Here is an 18763-nt window from a genome sequence, read left to right as displayed (position 1 = left end):
ATTTTACCTCCCCAGCACTATATGGCCATATGACCTGATTGAGCAAGAATGAATTGGGATAATCCTCTCGCAAACACTGCGTTACATAAGTCCCCAGGCCAGATCCTGTGCCCCCTGCCAGGCTCATGGTAGTGAGAAATCCACTTAAACGATCACACTTCTCTACTTCTTTTTGTATCAGGTCCATGATGGCTTCCTTGTGTTTGGGTCCATGGACACAATATCTAGGATTATAAAAAACAAACAGTAAAAACTAAGAAAATTGAACAGAAGTTAGGAAAATGCATGCTGTACCCATTACAGTGGTAATTTGTCAGTCAATCTGAAACAGGTACAATAAAAGGTGCCCCTGCTTTGTAAAATCTGCCCTACCAGAGGGTTGGAGACAAGGTGGGAGTACAGCATACAGAAGAGGCCCCCAACGATATGCAGAAAAACACCCTCAAGCTTAAAAGGTGAAATTGGTGCTTACCTGCTAATTTCCTTTCTTTGAATTTGATCAGATCAGTTTAGATGTCAGTTTTTGCTTCTCTGCCTGCAGATGGAGACCAAAAAAGTAAACCTTCTAGGAGATGGGTGCAACTGGAACACCTCCAGCATACCTGTATCAAAGCTAACAATACTGAACATGTAAAACTCAAGAACAAAAAGTGTATTAGTCACCAGAACAACTGAACATGACAGACAAGTTTCAGACCGCCCCCCATCCCTGGCCTACAACCACAGCAGCCAGTAAAACCGGAGAGCCTGAACTCCCCCAAGTGCAAAACCCTTATTCCACTACCTCCAAGCCTTAGAGAAGGGCAAAGAAAATAAAACAGATACATTCACACTATTGCCACAGGAATCCAGGGCAGGTCCTGGACTGATCTGGCTGGATTGAAGGGAAAAATAATAAAAGTTTGGAGAAGCACAAAATTCACCTTCCTTATTCAGCCAGACCAATCCAGACACGTGGGAAGTACCCAAGTTCTAATGACTGGGGGAAGGGGAAGAAGCCAAGGCTGAACAGAGTACCTCCTTGCCAAAGGTCAACTCACACCAATTGAAAATATTCAGACAATTATGTGCAACATCCTTAGGCGAAATGGAACCCTATTACACTTTAGACACCTGGTACAGGTCAGTAAGTTCACTTTCTTCAAGGACAAGCAGTGTGTCCATATTCTCACATCTGGGAATCCCTAGCAACCAGGCTCTCCAAATACAACAATGCTGGGACAATAGGGACTCAAAACGTGGAGGCTTCAAAGTCAATTAACCTGAAACTATTCACATACTAGTTCTGGCCGCTGTCGGTGACAGGGTGCTGGCCTCGATGGACTCTTGATCTGTCCCAGTATGGCGATGCTTAAGGTGCAGCCTGGAACAGAAGAAAACTGGGCCTAGGGGACAGAGTTGGATTCTAGACACCGAACAAATTCTTCAGGCTTGCCTGACTGAACTGGCTGTCACGTTGGGTATCCTGCTTAAGGCAGTAATGAGATGTGAATGTGTGCGCAGAAGACCATGTCACAGCTTTGCAAATCTCTTCTATAGAGGCTGACTTTGAGTGGGCTACTGACATTATGAGCCTTGATATGATCCTCTAGAGTCAGCCCAGCCTGGGCATAAGTGAAGGAAATCCAATCTGCTAGCCAATTAGAAATCGTGAGTTTGCCAATGGCTACCCCTATCCGGTCAGGGTCAAAAGGAACAAAAGCTGTGTGGACTGTCTATGGGCTTTAGTCCACTCCAGATAGAAGGCTAAGGCTCGCTTGCATTCTAAGGTATACAGTACATGTTCATCAGAGTGGGCATGTGGTTTTGGGAAAAATGTTGGCAGAATGATTGACTGATTAAGATGGAACTTAGGGTGAAGGTGGAAGACTACTTTATTGTGGTGAAATTTAGGGTAAGGTGGATCAGCTACTAGGGCCTGAAGTTCACCAACTCTGCAAACTGAAGTGACCGCTACCCAAAACACAACTTCCAGGTCAAATATTTCAGGTGACAGGAATCAAGTGGCTCAAAAGAAGCTTTCATCAGCTGGGTGAGGACAACATTGAGATCCCTTAACACAGTTGGAGGTCTGACGGGAGGCTGTCAACATCAAACCTCTCATGAAGCGAACAACTAGAGGCTGTAAAGAGATGGGCTTACCACCAACATGTAGATAAGCAATAATTGCACCAAAATGAACCCTTACAGAGTGGTTTTCAAACCAGACTCGGAGAGGTGCAAGAGTATTCAAGCAGTTTCTGTGTAGGACAAGTGAGGGGATCTTAAGGTTTTGCCCTCACACCAGATGGCAAATCTTCTCCATTTAAATGAGTAACACCTCTTAGTGGAGTGTTTCCTGGAAGGCAGCAAGATGCAAGACACACCCTCTGGCAAATCTAAGGATTCAAATTCTACACTCTTAACATCCAAGCTGTGAGGGCTAGGGATTGGAAGTTTGGATGCAGAAGTGATCTCTCATTCTGTGTGATCCTCTCAAAGTGCAAACTAACTGCAAGCAGATACTTGGTGGACATCCTCTTCTCCTGATGACAGCATACTCTACCATACAAAAATCAATTACAAAAGTATCAAATTTTATTATCCATTAAATACCTAAATCTAAAAACAGTCCTTCTGATACCAGCATACAGATAAAGTTGGACAGGATACACAGGGCATTGGGCCCGCAAAACAATAACAGGCCCCGTGATATCATAGCTTGTTTCCATATATATCCTATCAAGGTCCAATTATTGTCAAGGGCAAGAAAGATGAGGAATTTAAAATATTTGGATTCAAAAATTGAGATTTATCATCCACTACCCTGGCTAAACACACGGAGTTCAAATTGGTGACTTTGTTGCTGCAGAGGGAATGCACCCAATATAAATGGCTACATTAGTTTAGGCTCTCCTTCATGATCAGCAGTAAGACCTACCAAGTTAAAACACTGGTAGAGGCCCGTAAAACTTGAGAAAAAGTGGGCTTATGGAAAGACCCAGAGCCGTAACCAACTCCTGGTCTGGTTCGTAAGTCTGCAACACCTTGCTGGGTCTGTGTGACAGACAGAAGCAAAGGTCTGAAGTGAAAATCTTCTGATGTGTTGGAGGCCCCTCTCCCACAAAACTGAGCACTTCTCAGCTTCCCAGGAACATTAGGATTTGTGCCTAACTGGTGTATCTTCATTTGAACAGTAAATCAGATTTGGTTGATGCATGTTAATTGTATCATTTGTTGATAAAGTACTATATGTATACGTTAGTACATTGCTTTTACTGACTTGGTCCAGGTATGTGAGAAGCTATGCGTGTTTTTTATGGGTGTTTGTTGCTTGATTGAGATGATCAAAAACAGTTTTCTGTAGGGAGAAGGAGGGGGGAAGATTGTGGGAAAGCAGAATTCTCTCTTTTTGCATTATTTGCTTATATGCGGGTTCTGGGGTGGGAAAGGGGAAGTCTTTACCCAAAAATTGCACAATATCCCATTTTCCCTGTCAATGCCTTTTTTAGGCGAACCTCTACATGCCTGTTAAATTTATTTGTGAAAGCTTTGGAATTGTCACCATACCTCTGGTCCTGATGAGCGTTTCAAAATTCTCTCTTAAAATATATGTGGATTTATTTCTCTCACAAGATATTAAACACACTGTGCACCAGAAAGAAGGAATTGTTTTTTTCTAAAAAGAGAACCATCTGATATTGAGCATCAGAAGTTAATTAGAAAGTGAGTGGGCATCTGTCCTTTATAAAAAACTTCAGGATTTGTGTGTTGATGCTGTTGCTCCATTACGGCTGTCTTGGGAAAGGGATCTCAGTCTGGATGCGTCTGATTTTGACTGGTACACCTTTTGGGTCCATTCGATGTGTCCAACTAAATCAGCAGCAATTTCCCAATCCTCCTATTTTCTTTTTCACAGGGCCTATTGGACACCTGCTAGAGTGGCCAGGATTACTAAGAGTCTTGATTGCAAATGCTGGTCCTGTCAAGAATCAGATGGATCACTTTCCCATATGGTTTTTTACTGTAAGAACGTAAGATCATACTGGCGACTCATTTGGGCTAAGTTGCGCCTTATTTTTCATTTGCCTGCGTCAACCGTGATTTCTTATGATGTTGTGCTTTTAAGGGCCTCTTCTCCTAATCGCTCTCTCTTAGAATCCGATAAGAAATTGTTTAATATTTTGTTAGCTGTTGCTTTACCCTTAATTGTTTCAAACTGGAAAAATAATGTACATCTTAATTATAATGAATGGTGGAGTAACGTGTGTGTGATTAGGAAATATGAAACTATTCTAGCCCATAAGCACCGTTGTGTTCAATCTGTCTTGAAGACCTGGGCTCGTTTAGATTCATTTTGTCGGACTCCTAATAGCACTACCTGATAATTGTATAATTGCTGATTTGCTATGGGTATTGTCATGGTATGTTGTTCTGTCTTTTCATTTTTGTTATTAACTTTGCCATGGATTATTGTAATTTTTTTGTTTGTTTGTTTTGTGTTATACTTGAAAAACCTTAATAAAAATATGAAAAAAAAAAAAAGAAAAAAAGTGAGTGGGCCATTGCTATTTTTCCTACTGCTCCAGTTTCAAGGAGGGTAGGGACAGCGATATCAATCAATAAATCCATTCCTTTTGAAAAGCATCTTATTATATGGGATTCCTAGGGTAGATGGGTGGTAGTTCACTATTTGCTGTACGGAAACCCTTATAGGTTAGTTTCAGTTTATGTTCCAAACTTCCCTGATAGCACCTTTTCCCCAGCTCTGTTGAGAGTTTTATTGAGTTTTCAGAATAGTGTACTCATAGTGGGTGGCAACTTTAATGCAGTAGCAGACCCAGAATGGGATAGACGAACTGTCTTTGAGAGACCTCTGTCCCTCGCCTTGGGGTGGGGAACTCTTGTGTACAGATTTAAATTTGCTGGATGTGTGCCGAGTGCTGCATCCTAGAGACCGAACTTATACTCATGTATCCAGGGCTCATTTAACAGAAGCAAACTGGATTATATACTACTTTCAGAATTTTCCTTGTTCTCAGGTGGACAGGGTAGATATTTTATTTTGCTTTGATTTCAGACCATGCAATGGTGACGATGGCTACGTACAATGGTTAGGAGGGAGCAACCGCCATTATGGAAAATGCCTAGGGGCTTTTATGAAATCAAATTTTCATAAATTCTTGCATAATAAATGGAAAGAATACAGCACCCATAACAGACAATAGGAGCAGACCCCGGGACTATTTTGGGAAGCAGGGAAAGCAGTTCTACAGAGTGAAATAATTTCTTATATTAAATACTACTTCAAGCAATTAAATTGTCAAATATTACTTTTACAAACACAATTAAAGAGTGCCAGTGCCCTGGAAGTTTTGGTCCATCAGTCTCCATCTGCTGGTAGGGAGGCATAAACCCACAAATCTGGATGAAAGTTTTTTCACTTCCAGATGCCATCTATTGTAATACACAATATTCTTGTCAATCAATGAAGTCAGAGACTAAAATGTGTACAGAACGCCCATTTGCAATTATCTGACCTCCCATACAACAATAAGCTATAATTCTGCACTTCTCCAGCATTTTCTAAATAAGAGACTTTCAAGCTCATTTTCAAAGCACTTAGCCTCCCAAAGTTCCATAGAAACCTATGGAACTTAGCCTCCCAAAGTGCTTTGAAAATATGCCTGATAGTAACATAGTAACATAGTAGATGACGGCAGAAAAAGACCTGCACGGTCCATCCAGTCTGCCCAACAAGATAACTTATATTTGCTGCTTTTTGTGTATACCCTACTTTGATTTGTACGTGTGCTCTTCAGGGCACAGACCGTATAAGTCTGCCCAGCACTATCCCCGCCTCCCAACCACCGGCTCTGGCACAGACCGTATAAGTCTGCCCAGCACTATCCTCACCTCCCAACCACCAGCCCTGCCTCCCAACCACCGGCTCTGGCACAGACCGTACAAGTCTGTCCAGCACTATCCCTGCCTCCCAACCACCAGCCCCGCCTCCCGATCTTGACTAAGCTCCTGAGGATCCATTCCTTCGGCACAGGATTCCTTTATGCTTATCCCACGCATGTTTGAATTCCGTTACAGTTTTCATTTCCACCACCTCCCGCGGGAGGGCATTCCAAGCATCCACTACTCTCTCTGTGAAAAAATACTTCCTGACATTTTTCTTGAGTCTGCCCAAGAAAAATGTCAGGAAGTATTTTTTCACGGAGAGAGTAGTGGATGCTTGGAATGCCCTCCCGCGGGAGGTGGTGGAAATGAAAACGGTAACGGAATTCAAACATGCGTGGGATAAGCATAAAGGAATCCTGTGCCGAAGGAATGGATCCTCAGGAGCTTAGTCAAGATCGGGAAGCGGGGCTGGTGGTTGGGAGGCAGGGATAGTGCTGGACAGACTTGAACGGTCTGTGCCAGAGCCGGTGGTGGGCAGCGGGACTGGTGGTTGGGAGGCGGGGATAGTGCTGGACAGACTTGTACGGTCTGTGCCAGAGCCGGTGGTTGGGAGGCAGGGCTGGTGGTTGGGAGGTGAGGATAGTGCTGGGCAGACTTATACGGTCTGTGCCAGAGCCGGTGGTTGGGAGGCAGGGCTGGTGGTTGGGAGGTGAGGATAGTGCTGGGATAGACATTCCTGTCTCTCAATGGATATATTTTCTGTCTTTGTATTTGCAGACATACATTTCTAAAAATAAAAAAGGCTGACTAGATAATACATACCCATTTGCCCAGTTGTTTCCTGATCCTTGCTTCTGAGAAAACTGTGAGAGAGGGTCATATTTCCATCTGCCAGACCTTTCAGCCATTGATAAGGTTTGACTGATCACCTTAGGTTCCATATCAACAAGCACTGCGTGAGCAACTGGTACTAGGGAAGAAAAAGTATTTTAAAAAAAAGATAGCTTGAGGAAATATATTATTACTACTACTATAATACTTATTTCTATAGTACTATTAGATGTATGCAGTGCTGTACACATAACAAATAGTGCTCGCTCCACTGAGCATACAATCCATTCAAGACAGACAAACAGGACAAGAAATTAGGGAGTTTCAATTTATTATGGGAAATGATATAAAAAAAACATGAGAACTACGCAGATGAAATATGTTCTTTCCTGCTAATTTCCTTTCCTTAAGTCCTGCTAGACCAGTCTAGACCCTACTGGCAGATGGAGGCAGGAAACACTGACATTTCAGTAACATCATTACAAGTATAAGGAGTGGTGCAGTCCTGGAACCTGCCAGTATACTGACGAAGTAGATCTAAAGAACTTGATCCATATAGTTGATTCATAATGTTGTACTTGAACATTATGCATCAGCATTATGACCAACATTAGCGATCAACATCATGGCTCAGCATGATCATCTAAACCTCTCGGAACTCTACCCCATCATCAGGAGAATCCCAAGACTGTCTTCCTAATTGCCATGCCAAATCGAGGTGGAATCTATAGCCGCCATCTTCCCCAACGGGTTCTGGACTGTTCTAACAGGACTCAAGGAAAGAAAATTAGCAGATAGAAACATTTTCTAAAAAGGGTTCCAGGGGTAATCCGGGAAGCTACAGACTGGTAAGCCTGATGTCAATGTTGGACAAATTAGTGGAAACTATTATAAAGAACAAAATTATGGAACACATAGATAAAACATGGTTTAAAGGGACAGAGTCAGCCAAGAGAAGTCTTGCCTCACCAATTTGCTTCATTTCTTTCAAGGCTTCAATAAACATCAATAAAGGTGAGCTGGTTGATGTAGTGCATCTAGATTTTCAGAAAGCTTTTGACAAAGTTACTCATGAGAGACTCTTGAGAAAATGAGTTATTGGATATGAGGCAATGTTCTGTTGTGGATTAGGAAACAGAAGGTAGGGTTAAATAACCATTTTTCTCAATGGAGGAGGAGGTCCTACAATTCATATAAGCAGTCGCGTGCGTCTAAGAAGAAGTGACCTGATATGCAGAGGTTCAGTTCCTCCTCCTGCCGCATGATCTCTGTGTGGGGGAGGGGGAGAGCCAGCTCCAGGAGTACAGTGAAGGAGGGAGGGAGGGAGAAGACAAAGGTAAATGTGCCATTGGGGAGGGTGAGGGAGGCTGGAGCTTGAAGAGGGAAACAGAAGGAAATTTTGGGCCTTAGGATGGGAAAATTCTGTGCAAAAATGCTACAAATAGTGCAGAATTTTGCACAATTTTCAAAACTTTTGCGCAGAATTCTCCCAGAAGTAATATATTACTACTACTACTTATTTCTATAGCGCTACTAGACGTACGCAGCGCTGTACACTTGAACAGAGCTTACAATCTAATTAGGACAGACAAACAGGACAAACAAGCGATAAGGGAATATTAAAGTCAGGATGATCAACCTTCTACTCAATTTCACTCAACAGGAGATGGGCGTTTATTTCCTCATCACTTCAAGGTTTTCTGCCAGTTTTTTTATTTGTTTAAGATGTATCCATTTTCAGGAGAGTTTGTCCAAGAGGTGAAATCATTTTTTTTTTGTTGATCTCTAATCACTCCTTCTGCATTGCAAAACATTCTATTTTTCTTATTTTAACTTACTGCCAGCTTTGCACTGTGAGCCAGTCTACCCAGAAACAGGTGAACTGGTGACATTTTGGACCAATTAAAAACACTCACAATAATGTAACCTTATACCCTGGCCTATAATGTCAAGGCAAACAGAGGTTCGCAGACCATGCACTAACTTTCCCTGGTCATAAAAGTCTGGTGAACCTACTGCTGAGCTGTGAACAGTCAATAAAAAAACTCCCCAAACCAAAGAAATGTTCATAAAAAATAATTTAATGCCTGTAAAAATGTTATTAGCAATAGGCCTGTTCTGTTGCTGTGAGCTCAAGTTTGCAAGGCTACAGCACTTGGAGGTCAAGGTCTATCTTGATGCATAAGGGAGTGAATTGTGGCATAATAAATCCAGCTATATGCAAATGTCAATGGTGAAACGTAGGTTAGCAAAATTATAAAAAGGTTGCCAATAAAAAGTCTGGAAAAAAAAAGTCTTTAAAAATTGTAATAAGTGGCCAGTAACCATAAATTTGTCAGTACCAGAGTGCAAGGGTTTCATGCACTTCAGAATTTCCTATGCAGTGTTGCTTATGTTTATATAAGGGAAAGATAGTCTCGGAAACATGTAGACACCCCAGCTAGTGCACTGCCTCCACTGCATGCAAATGTCTCATGAATACTCATTGTGGATATTCTGAAAACCTGACTGGCTGGGGTGCCTCTAGGAACAGGTTTGGGAACCAATGGCTTAAAAGGATAATGTGCTGTAAAACACTTCAGACCTGATTTCATTGAGGCTTTTCTTTCTTTCTTCCTGTGTCTATGATGAACTAAATTTTTGGTTTAAAGGACAGAAAGCCTCAGGCTCACTCTCTCTCTCTCTCAATTTTCTGTAGTTTGTGACTTCCTTTAATCACTGAAAAAATATAAAGAAGGACTTCTAGCCTGAATTTTCCGTTTTCAAAGTCACATGCCAAATTCCCAGGTTAATGTCTATAATCTAACAATGCTGATGCTTCTGTCTTCTTGTTCTCTAAAAATACCTCAACATACCTCCAGATGCCTCCTCACTGAAGAACTGTTCTTTGCAAGCTGCCTGGTAAGATTCATTTTCTCTGTTAGAGTACAATCCACTTGTATTATGGAGATCAGAGCAGATAACATCAAATAGTTCATAGCCGATCTGATTGCCACACTGACCAAGCTGCACTGCCACCACCGACATCTTATCCAGCAGCCCAATGGGAATTCTAAAAGAAAAATAGAGAGTAAGCATGCTGTTTTTTTAAATCAAAATATAAATTGAAAATGTGCACTTTCCCAGGTCCATCCATGGAAAATAAATCCCAGGGTCACCTCATGTTAAGGTAAACTTTGTACCTGAGGGTAATTTGGAAAGGTTTTTTTTTTTTCTTAATATGTATATACCAGTATACAAAGGAAAAGGGATAGGGGATGGGATTTGATATACCATCTTTTTGTGGTTACAATCAAAATGGTTTACATATTTATATACAAGTACTTATTTTGTACCTGGGGCAATGGAGTGTTAAGTGACTTGCCCAGAGTCACAAGGAGCTGCAGTGGAAATCAAACCCAGTTCCTCTGGTTCTCAGGCCATTGCACTAAACATTAGGCTACTCCTCCACACACACATTAAAATCCCTTTTATATTATTTTGTATATATTTGCATGCGACTGGTGTAGGGGTGATAGAGGCGGAGTTTGGGCAGAGGTGGGACAAAATTGTGAATGTGCATTGTTTACAAAATATGCAGGACTATGCATAAATTTACACTAGCTTCAGCACTAGTGCAAATATACACAGATTCATTACAGCTGGTGTTTCTGTTGAATTTATGCTAATTTAAGAAATTTTTTTTTAAAAAGACACAGTTGTCCACTTCGCCTTTACAACTAAGTGACTTGTTATAAAAGTACTTTGTTAGCAAACAGGCACCACTGAGAATAACAGAACTGGTGAAACCAATTTTGCATAGACAACTGATGGAGGAATTAGAATATCCAGGTTAGGATGTTCGCAATTCCCCCAGTATTTTACAAAAGGCTCTATGACATAGAGCTGGCATGTGTGTACTCCTAATTGCCCAAGATATGCAGTAACTTATTCTAAACGCTATGCATAAAAGTGCGAGTCTCACTCATACTCCCCCCATTAGAAATACATGCTATGTAAGATAAAGCACTATTTTGTAAATACATATGTAGGTGGAATTTTGTATGTGCATATAGACATGCATACATGCCTTTATTCTACATGCACAATAGAGATAAAAACAAAATAAAGAAAATATGATACATTTTTTTAAATGAGTTCTTTAAGGCAATACCTTCTTCAGATCAGAAATGAACAAATAATGACATAAAAGCATTCCAATGCCAGTCTCATGGGTAAATGCAGATACTGGAGGGGGGGGGGGGGGAGAGAGAAATAGGGAGAGATGGATGGGTCATCAGAAGATGACAAAGCAGTATATAATTTTATGGTTTATAATATGATAGGAAAACCAGATCTTATTCCTGGCTAGTGGGTGTCAAAATATTTCATCATTTTAACTTCTAAGGTTTTATGCTCCTAGATGGTTTTTAAAATTTCCTTTTAGTATTCTCACCATAAAGTCATTAATGGTCTTGCAAAATGCTGTCCTACAGAGGTGTCACCCTTGTTAGCACTATAGTGTTTAATATAGCGTCTGTATAAGTTTAGTCTTATCTTAAGCATTTGGCTTGTCTCTCCGAAACATTTGGGGAACATACTATGAAGCTGCAAGGAGACAGATTCAGGAACATCAGGAACTATTTCTTCATGAAACGTTGATAGATGCTTGACCCTTTTGGTGGAAATGGTGAAGGCAAAAATAGTAATTAATTTAAAAAGGCATGAGAAGCACAAAGGCTGCCTTAATGGCAAGAGGATGAAAACCAACCACAGGTTGTCCCGGCTTAGAAAAGTAGTGAAATAACATTTTTTGCACTTTGACAACATGAGGGAGGAGGGGGGTGTTAACCTGCATAGAGCAGCAGCAGTTATACCCCTAACCATCTTACCAGGCAGACTATATATATGGGCTATCTCAGTCTTTATTTGCCACCATCTACAACAAAGAAAGCAAAGTTGTTTTTATGTTCCAGGCCTTCCAACTGAGAGAAGTAATGGTTTAATCAAGTATACTACATTCTAACTCTCCTATTGTCCAATTGTGTTCCTTTCCTCTCTGAATGTTTGTAACGTAAACCACTTTGCTATGTGGAATGAGAAAAGTGGTATATCAAGTTTAGTAAACCACAAACAGAAAGGATATAGATAGCTATCTATACCTGATTTGAGAGAGAGAGAGAGAGAGAGAGAGAGAGAGATTGTAGATGTACAGCTACTACATATATAAATACATAGAGATATAATTGTCCTCACAAAAATATTGTATTGTCCAATTCCAATTTTTCTCTGTCTCCTTGCATGGAAGGCAAGAACCTAGTTGTTTACCTAATACATGGCTGTCCAGTTGTCAGTCTGGATCAGAATGGACAACCCCAAGAACTCTGGAAAGATCTGGAAAGGTTTTAGACCACTGAAAATAGCCTCAAGTTTGAGAAGGCTGATTTTCAGTTGTCTCTCTTGCCTGGACCAGTATCTGTGAATGGCTGGGGAGAAATTATCAGCTCCCCATTCTGACCTTGATGCACTGAAGATTAGGTTTGTGGGTAAGGCTTTGGATGAAGTAGAAGGTCAAGAGTCAGGCAAGTGGACTCACTCCCACCAACTCACAGACCTTCAATCTTTTAAGAGGCAGATTCTGCAAGACAAAGGATGACAAAATTGATTTCAATGACCACTGTAATGATCATACATGAAGATGGGAATAAGTCGTTTGAATTGTGGAAGCCATATGGATGAGGAGATCATAAAAAATGGGCTTTTGGTGAAGGTGTCTTGAGCTTGCAGGCTAAACTTGCTAAGGCTTGAACCTGATCTATAAGAAGAGACACCTGTGTGTATTGGTGTTTATTCATAGTCTTATGTACTGAATACTCTGGGTTGGTTGAAAGACTGATCTTTCATAGCTGACACTCTTTTGAGGTGGTCTCTAGTGGTCTGCAGTACTGGTAATTATGGTAAGGAGTCTCCTAATTGCCTAGATAAGTGAAGAAAAATAAATTCCCTTAGTTATATAAGAACATGTGTTGCCATACTGTTTCCAACAGTGGCCAATCCAGGATACAAGTACCTGGCAAGATCCCAAAACAATAAAAATACATTTTATGCTGCTTATACTAGAAATAAGCAGTGGATTTTCCCCAAGTCCATCTTAATAATGGTTTATGGATTTTTCTTTTAGGAAGCTATCCAAACCTTTTTTAAACCCTAATCTAACTGCTTTTACCATATTCTCTGGCAATGAATTCCAGAGTTTAATTATATGTTAAGTGAAGAAATATTTTCTCCAATTTGTTTTAAATTTACTACTTAATAGCTTAATTGCGTGCCTCCTAGTCTTAGTACTTTTGGAAAGAGTAAACAAGTGATTCATGTCCACCCATTCCATTCATTATTTTATAGACCTCTGTCATTATCTCCTCTCAGCCATCTCGTCTCCAAGCTGAAGAGCCCTAGCCGCTTTAGCCTTTCCTTATAGGGAAGTTGTCCCAGCCCCTTTATCATTTTCTTCACCTTTCTCTGTACCTTTTCTAATTCCATTATATCTTTTTTTGAGATGCGGTGGTCAGAACTGCACACAGTATTAAGAGGTATGGTCGCACCATGGAGCAATACAAAGGCATTATAACATTCTCATTTTTGCTTTCCACTCCTTTCCTAATAATACCTAAGGGTAAATTAGGCCTTACCTGCTAATTTGCTTTCCTTTAGTCCCTCCAGACCAGCCCAGAATATGACTGATGGGTTGTGCACTACTTCTAGCAGGTGGAGACTGAGAAAAACAACTGTGACTCTAGCGAGCCAATAAGAGCCCTTGCCAGCTAGAGGAAGATCCAGTAAAAGCAGAAATAAAGCCACAGAAGAAATACATAACCTGTGCATCCAAAAAACCTGAGCAGCCACCAGCACATTGCCAACATAAGGTGAGTGCCTCCAAACATATTATGCTCCTGCATACCAGGGCGTTAAGAAAATCAGAACTTTTTTTTTTTAAATACAGAAATAAACTATAAACTAGCAACACAGCTCCAAACAAAGAAATCTCTCTTAACCTCTGCAAACACAGATATCTGAAGGGAGGGATCTGGGCTGGTCCGGAGGGACTAAAGGAAAGCAAATTATCAGGTAAGGCCTAATTTACCCTTCCTTAGCGTCCCTCCGGACCGGCCCTGAATGTGACTGATGGGAAGTAACAAAGCAGTAAAATTATGGGCCAACAAAATATGCGCTCCGAAAGCAACCTGCCGACGACTGAGGACGTCCAAACAATAGTGCTTAGAAAAAAAATGCAAAGACAACCTGGTCGCCGCCCTGCATATGTCTTCCAGAGGTACCAGACAACGCTCTGCCCAAGAGGCTGCCTGACCTCTTGTAGAGTGAGCCTTAACATGCTCTGGAACAGGTTTCCCAGAAAGAAGATAAGCTGAGGCAATCATTTCTTTAAGCCATCGAGAAATAGTTGGCTTAGAGGCCATGAACCCTTTGCGCGAACCTCCAATCAGAATAAACAAACGATCAGATTGCCAAATGTCATCAGTAGACTTGATATAGTGCTTCAATACCCGTTTGACAGCCAAACACTACAAATGCCACTGCTCCTCTGAGCCGGAGAAAGAACCTAACACAGGCAATACCACCGGTTGAAAAAACATGAAACCGAGTCACAATCTTGGGGAGAAAGGAAGGAAGGAACTGGCCGTAAAACTACCCGATCGGAACAGAACTCTAAGAACAGCGATCTACACGACAACGCCTGCAACTCCGAAATGCGCCTAGCCGAAGCAACGGCCACCAAAAATACTGTCTTCAGAGTCAAGTCTTTCAGGGTACAGGACGACAAAGGCTCGAAGGGAGGCTTAGTAAGAACCGAAAGCACCAAATTCAGATCCCAACGAGGAAAGGAACATTGAGACGGAGAATGAAGGAGATTAACCCCTCTCAAAAAACGCACCACATCCAGATGACTAGCTAGAAATCTCCCTTGGACACGACCACGAAAACATGCCAAAGCCGCAATCTGCACTTAAAGAGAAGCATAAGCAAGGCCTTTGTCAAAGCCCCGCTGCAAAAAATCTAAAATTTGCGGAACCGAAGCACAACAAGGAGACAGACTAAAGTCCTTACACCATCCCTCAAATATCCTCCAGGTGCGCACATAATTCAAAGAAGTAGAACGGCGACGAGAGCAAAGCATAGTAGCAATGACCCGAGCGGAATAACCTTTCTTAGTCAATTTAGCCCTCTCAAGAGCCAGGCCATAAGACAGAATCGATCCGGATCCGGATGAACGACCTGACCCTGCGACAACAGATCTTGCGTGACCGGAAGCCTGAAGGGAACATCCACCAGAAGACGCCGAAGGTCGGCGTACCACAGCCTGCGAGGCCAATCTGGAGCCACTAAGATCAGACATCCCCTGTGAGTCTCGACCTTCTGAAGAAGACGCCCTATCAGAGGCCATGGAGGAAAAGCATAAATTAGACCGGTTGGCCAGGACTGAAGAAGAGCATCCACGCCCTGCACTTTGGGATCTTTGCGACAACTGAAGAACAGAGGAAGTTTTGCATTGCCGGTGGAGACAAACAGATCCATCCTGGGAGACCCCCAACGATTGACCAGCTGCCGAAATGCCAGTTCACTTAGCTACCACTCTCCGGGATCGAGCCAGTGACGACTGAGAAAATCTGCCTGAACATTTAGCACCCCTGCCACGTGAGCTGCTGATAGAGCTACCAGATGAACCTCCGCCCACTGAAGCAGCAACAACGCTTCTCACTCCAACGGCAGGCTCCTCGCCCCTCCTTGCCGATTGATATATGCTACCATGGTGGCATTCTCCGATATCACCAGGACTGCCCGGCCTCTCAGAAGATGAAGAAACCTCTGGAGCGCCAGACGAATCACTCTGGTCTCCAACAGGTTGATTGAAAACAATGTCTCCTGATGAGACTAGAGACCCTGAGCAAACTGCCCCTGACAGTGAGCTCCCCAGCCGTGGAGACTGACATCCGTCATCACCACAATCCAGCTGGGCTGATCTACAGGCATACCTTTGGTCACATTGGCCCGGCTGATCTAAACTTGGAGTGAAAGTGGCAATCTTTGATGAAGAGAATTCATCTGGGACGACCATCTCAACAGAAGTGACCTCTGGAGAATCCTCATGTGAGCCCTGGCCCAGGGCACTGCCTCGATTGCTGGCGCCATGGATCCCTTGCTGAAGATAGTCCCTTGCTGACGGACTCGAATACTGCAAGAACTGACAAATCTGAGTCTGCAACTTGAGGATACGGGCCGGCGGAAGAAACATGCGACCCTGCTTTGTGTCGAACAGGACTCCCAGATACTCTAACGACTGAGAAGGCTGAAGACGGCTCTTCTGCACATTGACTACCCAACCTAGGGACAGTAAGTCTACGGAGAGTATCTCTGACAACTCTGGCCTTGAACCGAGAATAGGGTTACCATTTTGTGTCCTCTGAAAAAGAGGACACATGTCACGCCCCCCTACCCCGCCCCGCCTCATGCCCCGCCCCTGCCACGCCCCCTTCAGGTCCGGGTTCCGCCCCTATTCCCCCCCCCCGTCACATAGTCCCCTCCCCCCATCACATACCCCCCCCTCACTTACTGTCTAGCCCTGGTGGTCTAGTAGCGTCTTCTCTTCGGGGCAGGAAAGAGCCCCCTCTTTCCTGCCCGGAGCGCTGCCTGCCCTTGCCTGCTGCATCCTCCTCGGTATGGCTGGGGATTCAAAATGGCCACCGAGAGTTGAAGCGGCCTCGCGAGAGTTCAACTCTCGGCGGCCATTTTGAATCCCCAGCCAGACCGAGAAGGATGATAGACAGGGGAGGCAGCGCTCCGGGCAGGAAAGAGGGGGCTCTTTCCTGCCCCGAAGACGTCACTAGACCACCAGGGAACATGGTAAGGAAGGGGAGGGGAGGGGACGGGAGACCACGCGCCGATCGCCCGCCCACACGCCCACCGCACGCACGCGCCTGCCCGCACCCGCGCTTGTCCAGAAATCCGGACAAACGTGGGCGGGGGCAAAATCCGCCGGACGCCCCGGACATGCCCTCAAAAAGAGGACATGTCCGGGGAAATCCGGACGTATGGTAACCCTAACCGAGAACAGCATGGGGACTCTAGGAAAGCATCTGACAAAGGATGAGCAAACTCTAAGGCATACCCGTCTCGAATAACCTCCAGAACCCACTGGTCTGAAGTAATCTGGGCCCACCTCTCTTGAAATTGTGCTAACAGAGCACCTACTTGGACTAGAGGCTGGGCCCACAAATCTTCATTGCTGAGGATGGGACCCCCTCTATGACCTCCTCGAAAGGACTGAGTCCTTTGGAAAAATCTGGAGCGTTGCCCTGAAACACTGTACCTGGCTGATAACGCCGAAAATCCCGGCCTCTACCACGACCTGAGAAATTACCACGGCCAGAACCTCTGGGACGATCCTCTAGCAATCTTGGAACCTTAGCCTCACCCAGGCTATGCACCAGCTTGTCTAATTCTTCACCAAACAGAAAAGAGCCCTTAAAGGGAAATTTACTAAGCTTGGACTTAGAAGCCGCATCCGCCGACCATCCTCGCAACCAAAGAGTACGACGGGCCATGACGGAGAGAGCCACAGACTTAGAAGAAGTCCGAAGCAAATCATACAGAGCATCTGCCAAAAAGGCTGAACCCATCTCTATCTTTGCCACTTCAACATCAATAGCTGAAAAATCATCTGAAAAACGGTCTAAAACCCTTTGACCAGCGGAAACAAGCTCTCGCTACTAAGGACCCACAAATTGCAGCCTGCACTGCCAGAGCAGAAACATCAAAGGAATTCTTCAGCAAAGTTTCAATACGACGATCCTGGTTATCCCGCAGCACTGTACCCCCATCCACGGGCACCGTGTTTCGCTTAGTAACCGCGGAAACTACCGCATCCACTACTGGGGGGGGGGGGGGCGCAAAACAACTTTATCTGAGTCTGGAACCGGATAAAGTCTGACCATAGATCTCGCAAGCCTAAAAGCAGAATCGGGAACCTCCCAATGAGCCTGAATAATATCCTTAATATCTTGATGCATAGGAAAAGACTTATCTGCTCTGCCAATACCCTTGACCAACAAATCCACCTTTCTAGGCTCGGCCACCTGGATATCATGGTCATAAAAACGCAAGGTAGAAGAGACCTGAGAAATAAGCTCCTGAAGGTCATCTTTATGAAAAATCCTTACCACCGAAGGATCCTCTCCCACAGGAAGAGAGAGTCTTCTCCATCTACTGTCTGCTCCAGCTCCTCAGAAAACTGCTCCTCAGGAAACCATGCCTCCTCCTCTAAAGATGGCATTTCTTGAACAGGGGAAAAATAAAAAATCCTGTTCTGCCTCCACAGGGAGCCTAACCCGTTTTCTAGGCAAAAGAAGCCCCCTCCAAAGAACCTTTTCCTGGAGGGTCCACAGGAACCGCTTTGTGCAAAAGAAATGCCTGGTACATCTGCACCACAAATTCAGGAGGAAAACCTCCCTCACCCACTGCCAAAACGGGATTTTGAATGGCAGACATAGGCAAAGCAGACAGAGGAGCCTGAGGTGCAGCCGACAGCGATCCATCCAAAATGGCGGCGTTTCCTGCTGAAATCGGGACCGGGAGCGAGGGAGACGTGACCGCCACTGAAACGCCCGAATCGGACCCTCCTGCCGATGGCGCAGACGATTTCCCGGTACCTGCACTCTGTTGCACTAAATCCTCCGCAGTGGTGCAGTACTTACAGACACCACTTGCACCGAGACCCCGCCGCTGACAGACGGAACAAGGGCGGAGTTTTTCGGACATCGCTAAAAACAGCTGATCAGAAAAGACGCAAATTGAAGGAGCTGCTCTGCTTGTTCCAATAAAACAGACCAAACCACAGCACCGTTATAAAAAACCCAGCAGACCGGACTTTTTTTTTTTTTTTCAAGCAGCTGCCTCTCCCCATCTCTAAAGCTCTTCCCGTGAAAAACTTGAGGAAAGGTTTTCTGATTTTTTTTTTTAAATAAAGAAAGGTAGCCTGAAATTAAGCAGC

At 43.7% G+C, this 18763-nt stretch overlaps 1 protein-coding gene across 3 annotated transcripts in view; it reads right to left on the bottom strand.

Annotated features, from left to right (window-relative positions):
• The window catches only part of TUBD1 (tubulin delta 1), a 60827-nt gene that overhangs the window by 34505 nt on the left and 7559 nt on the right, over window positions 1-18763 (bottom strand). For 2 of the 3 annotated variants that reach the window (XM_030185877.1, XM_030185878.1), the window contains 3 exons: window positions 9576-9772; window positions 6712-6859; window positions 8-224 (listed from right to left, as the gene is read on the bottom strand). In XM_030185877.1, coding sequence (XP_030041737.1) covers window positions 8-224; window positions 6712-6859; window positions 9576-9747 — 537 coding nt within the window. In that variant the 5' untranslated portion in view covers window positions 9748-9772. Of the gene's footprint in view, window positions 1-7; window positions 225-6711; window positions 6860-9575; window positions 9773-13388; window positions 13415-18763 lie in introns of those variants that run through there. The other variant, XM_030185879.1, reaches the window with a different exon arrangement.

This window comes from Microcaecilia unicolor, chromosome 13 (assembly GCF_901765095.1).
Source record: "Microcaecilia unicolor chromosome 13, aMicUni1.1, whole genome shotgun sequence".
Classification (NCBI taxonomy): Eukaryota; Metazoa; Chordata; class Amphibia; order Gymnophiona; family Siphonopidae; genus Microcaecilia; species Microcaecilia unicolor.
Note: the sequence above shows the minus strand (reverse complement) of the source record. Positions and strands in the feature narration are given on the sequence as shown.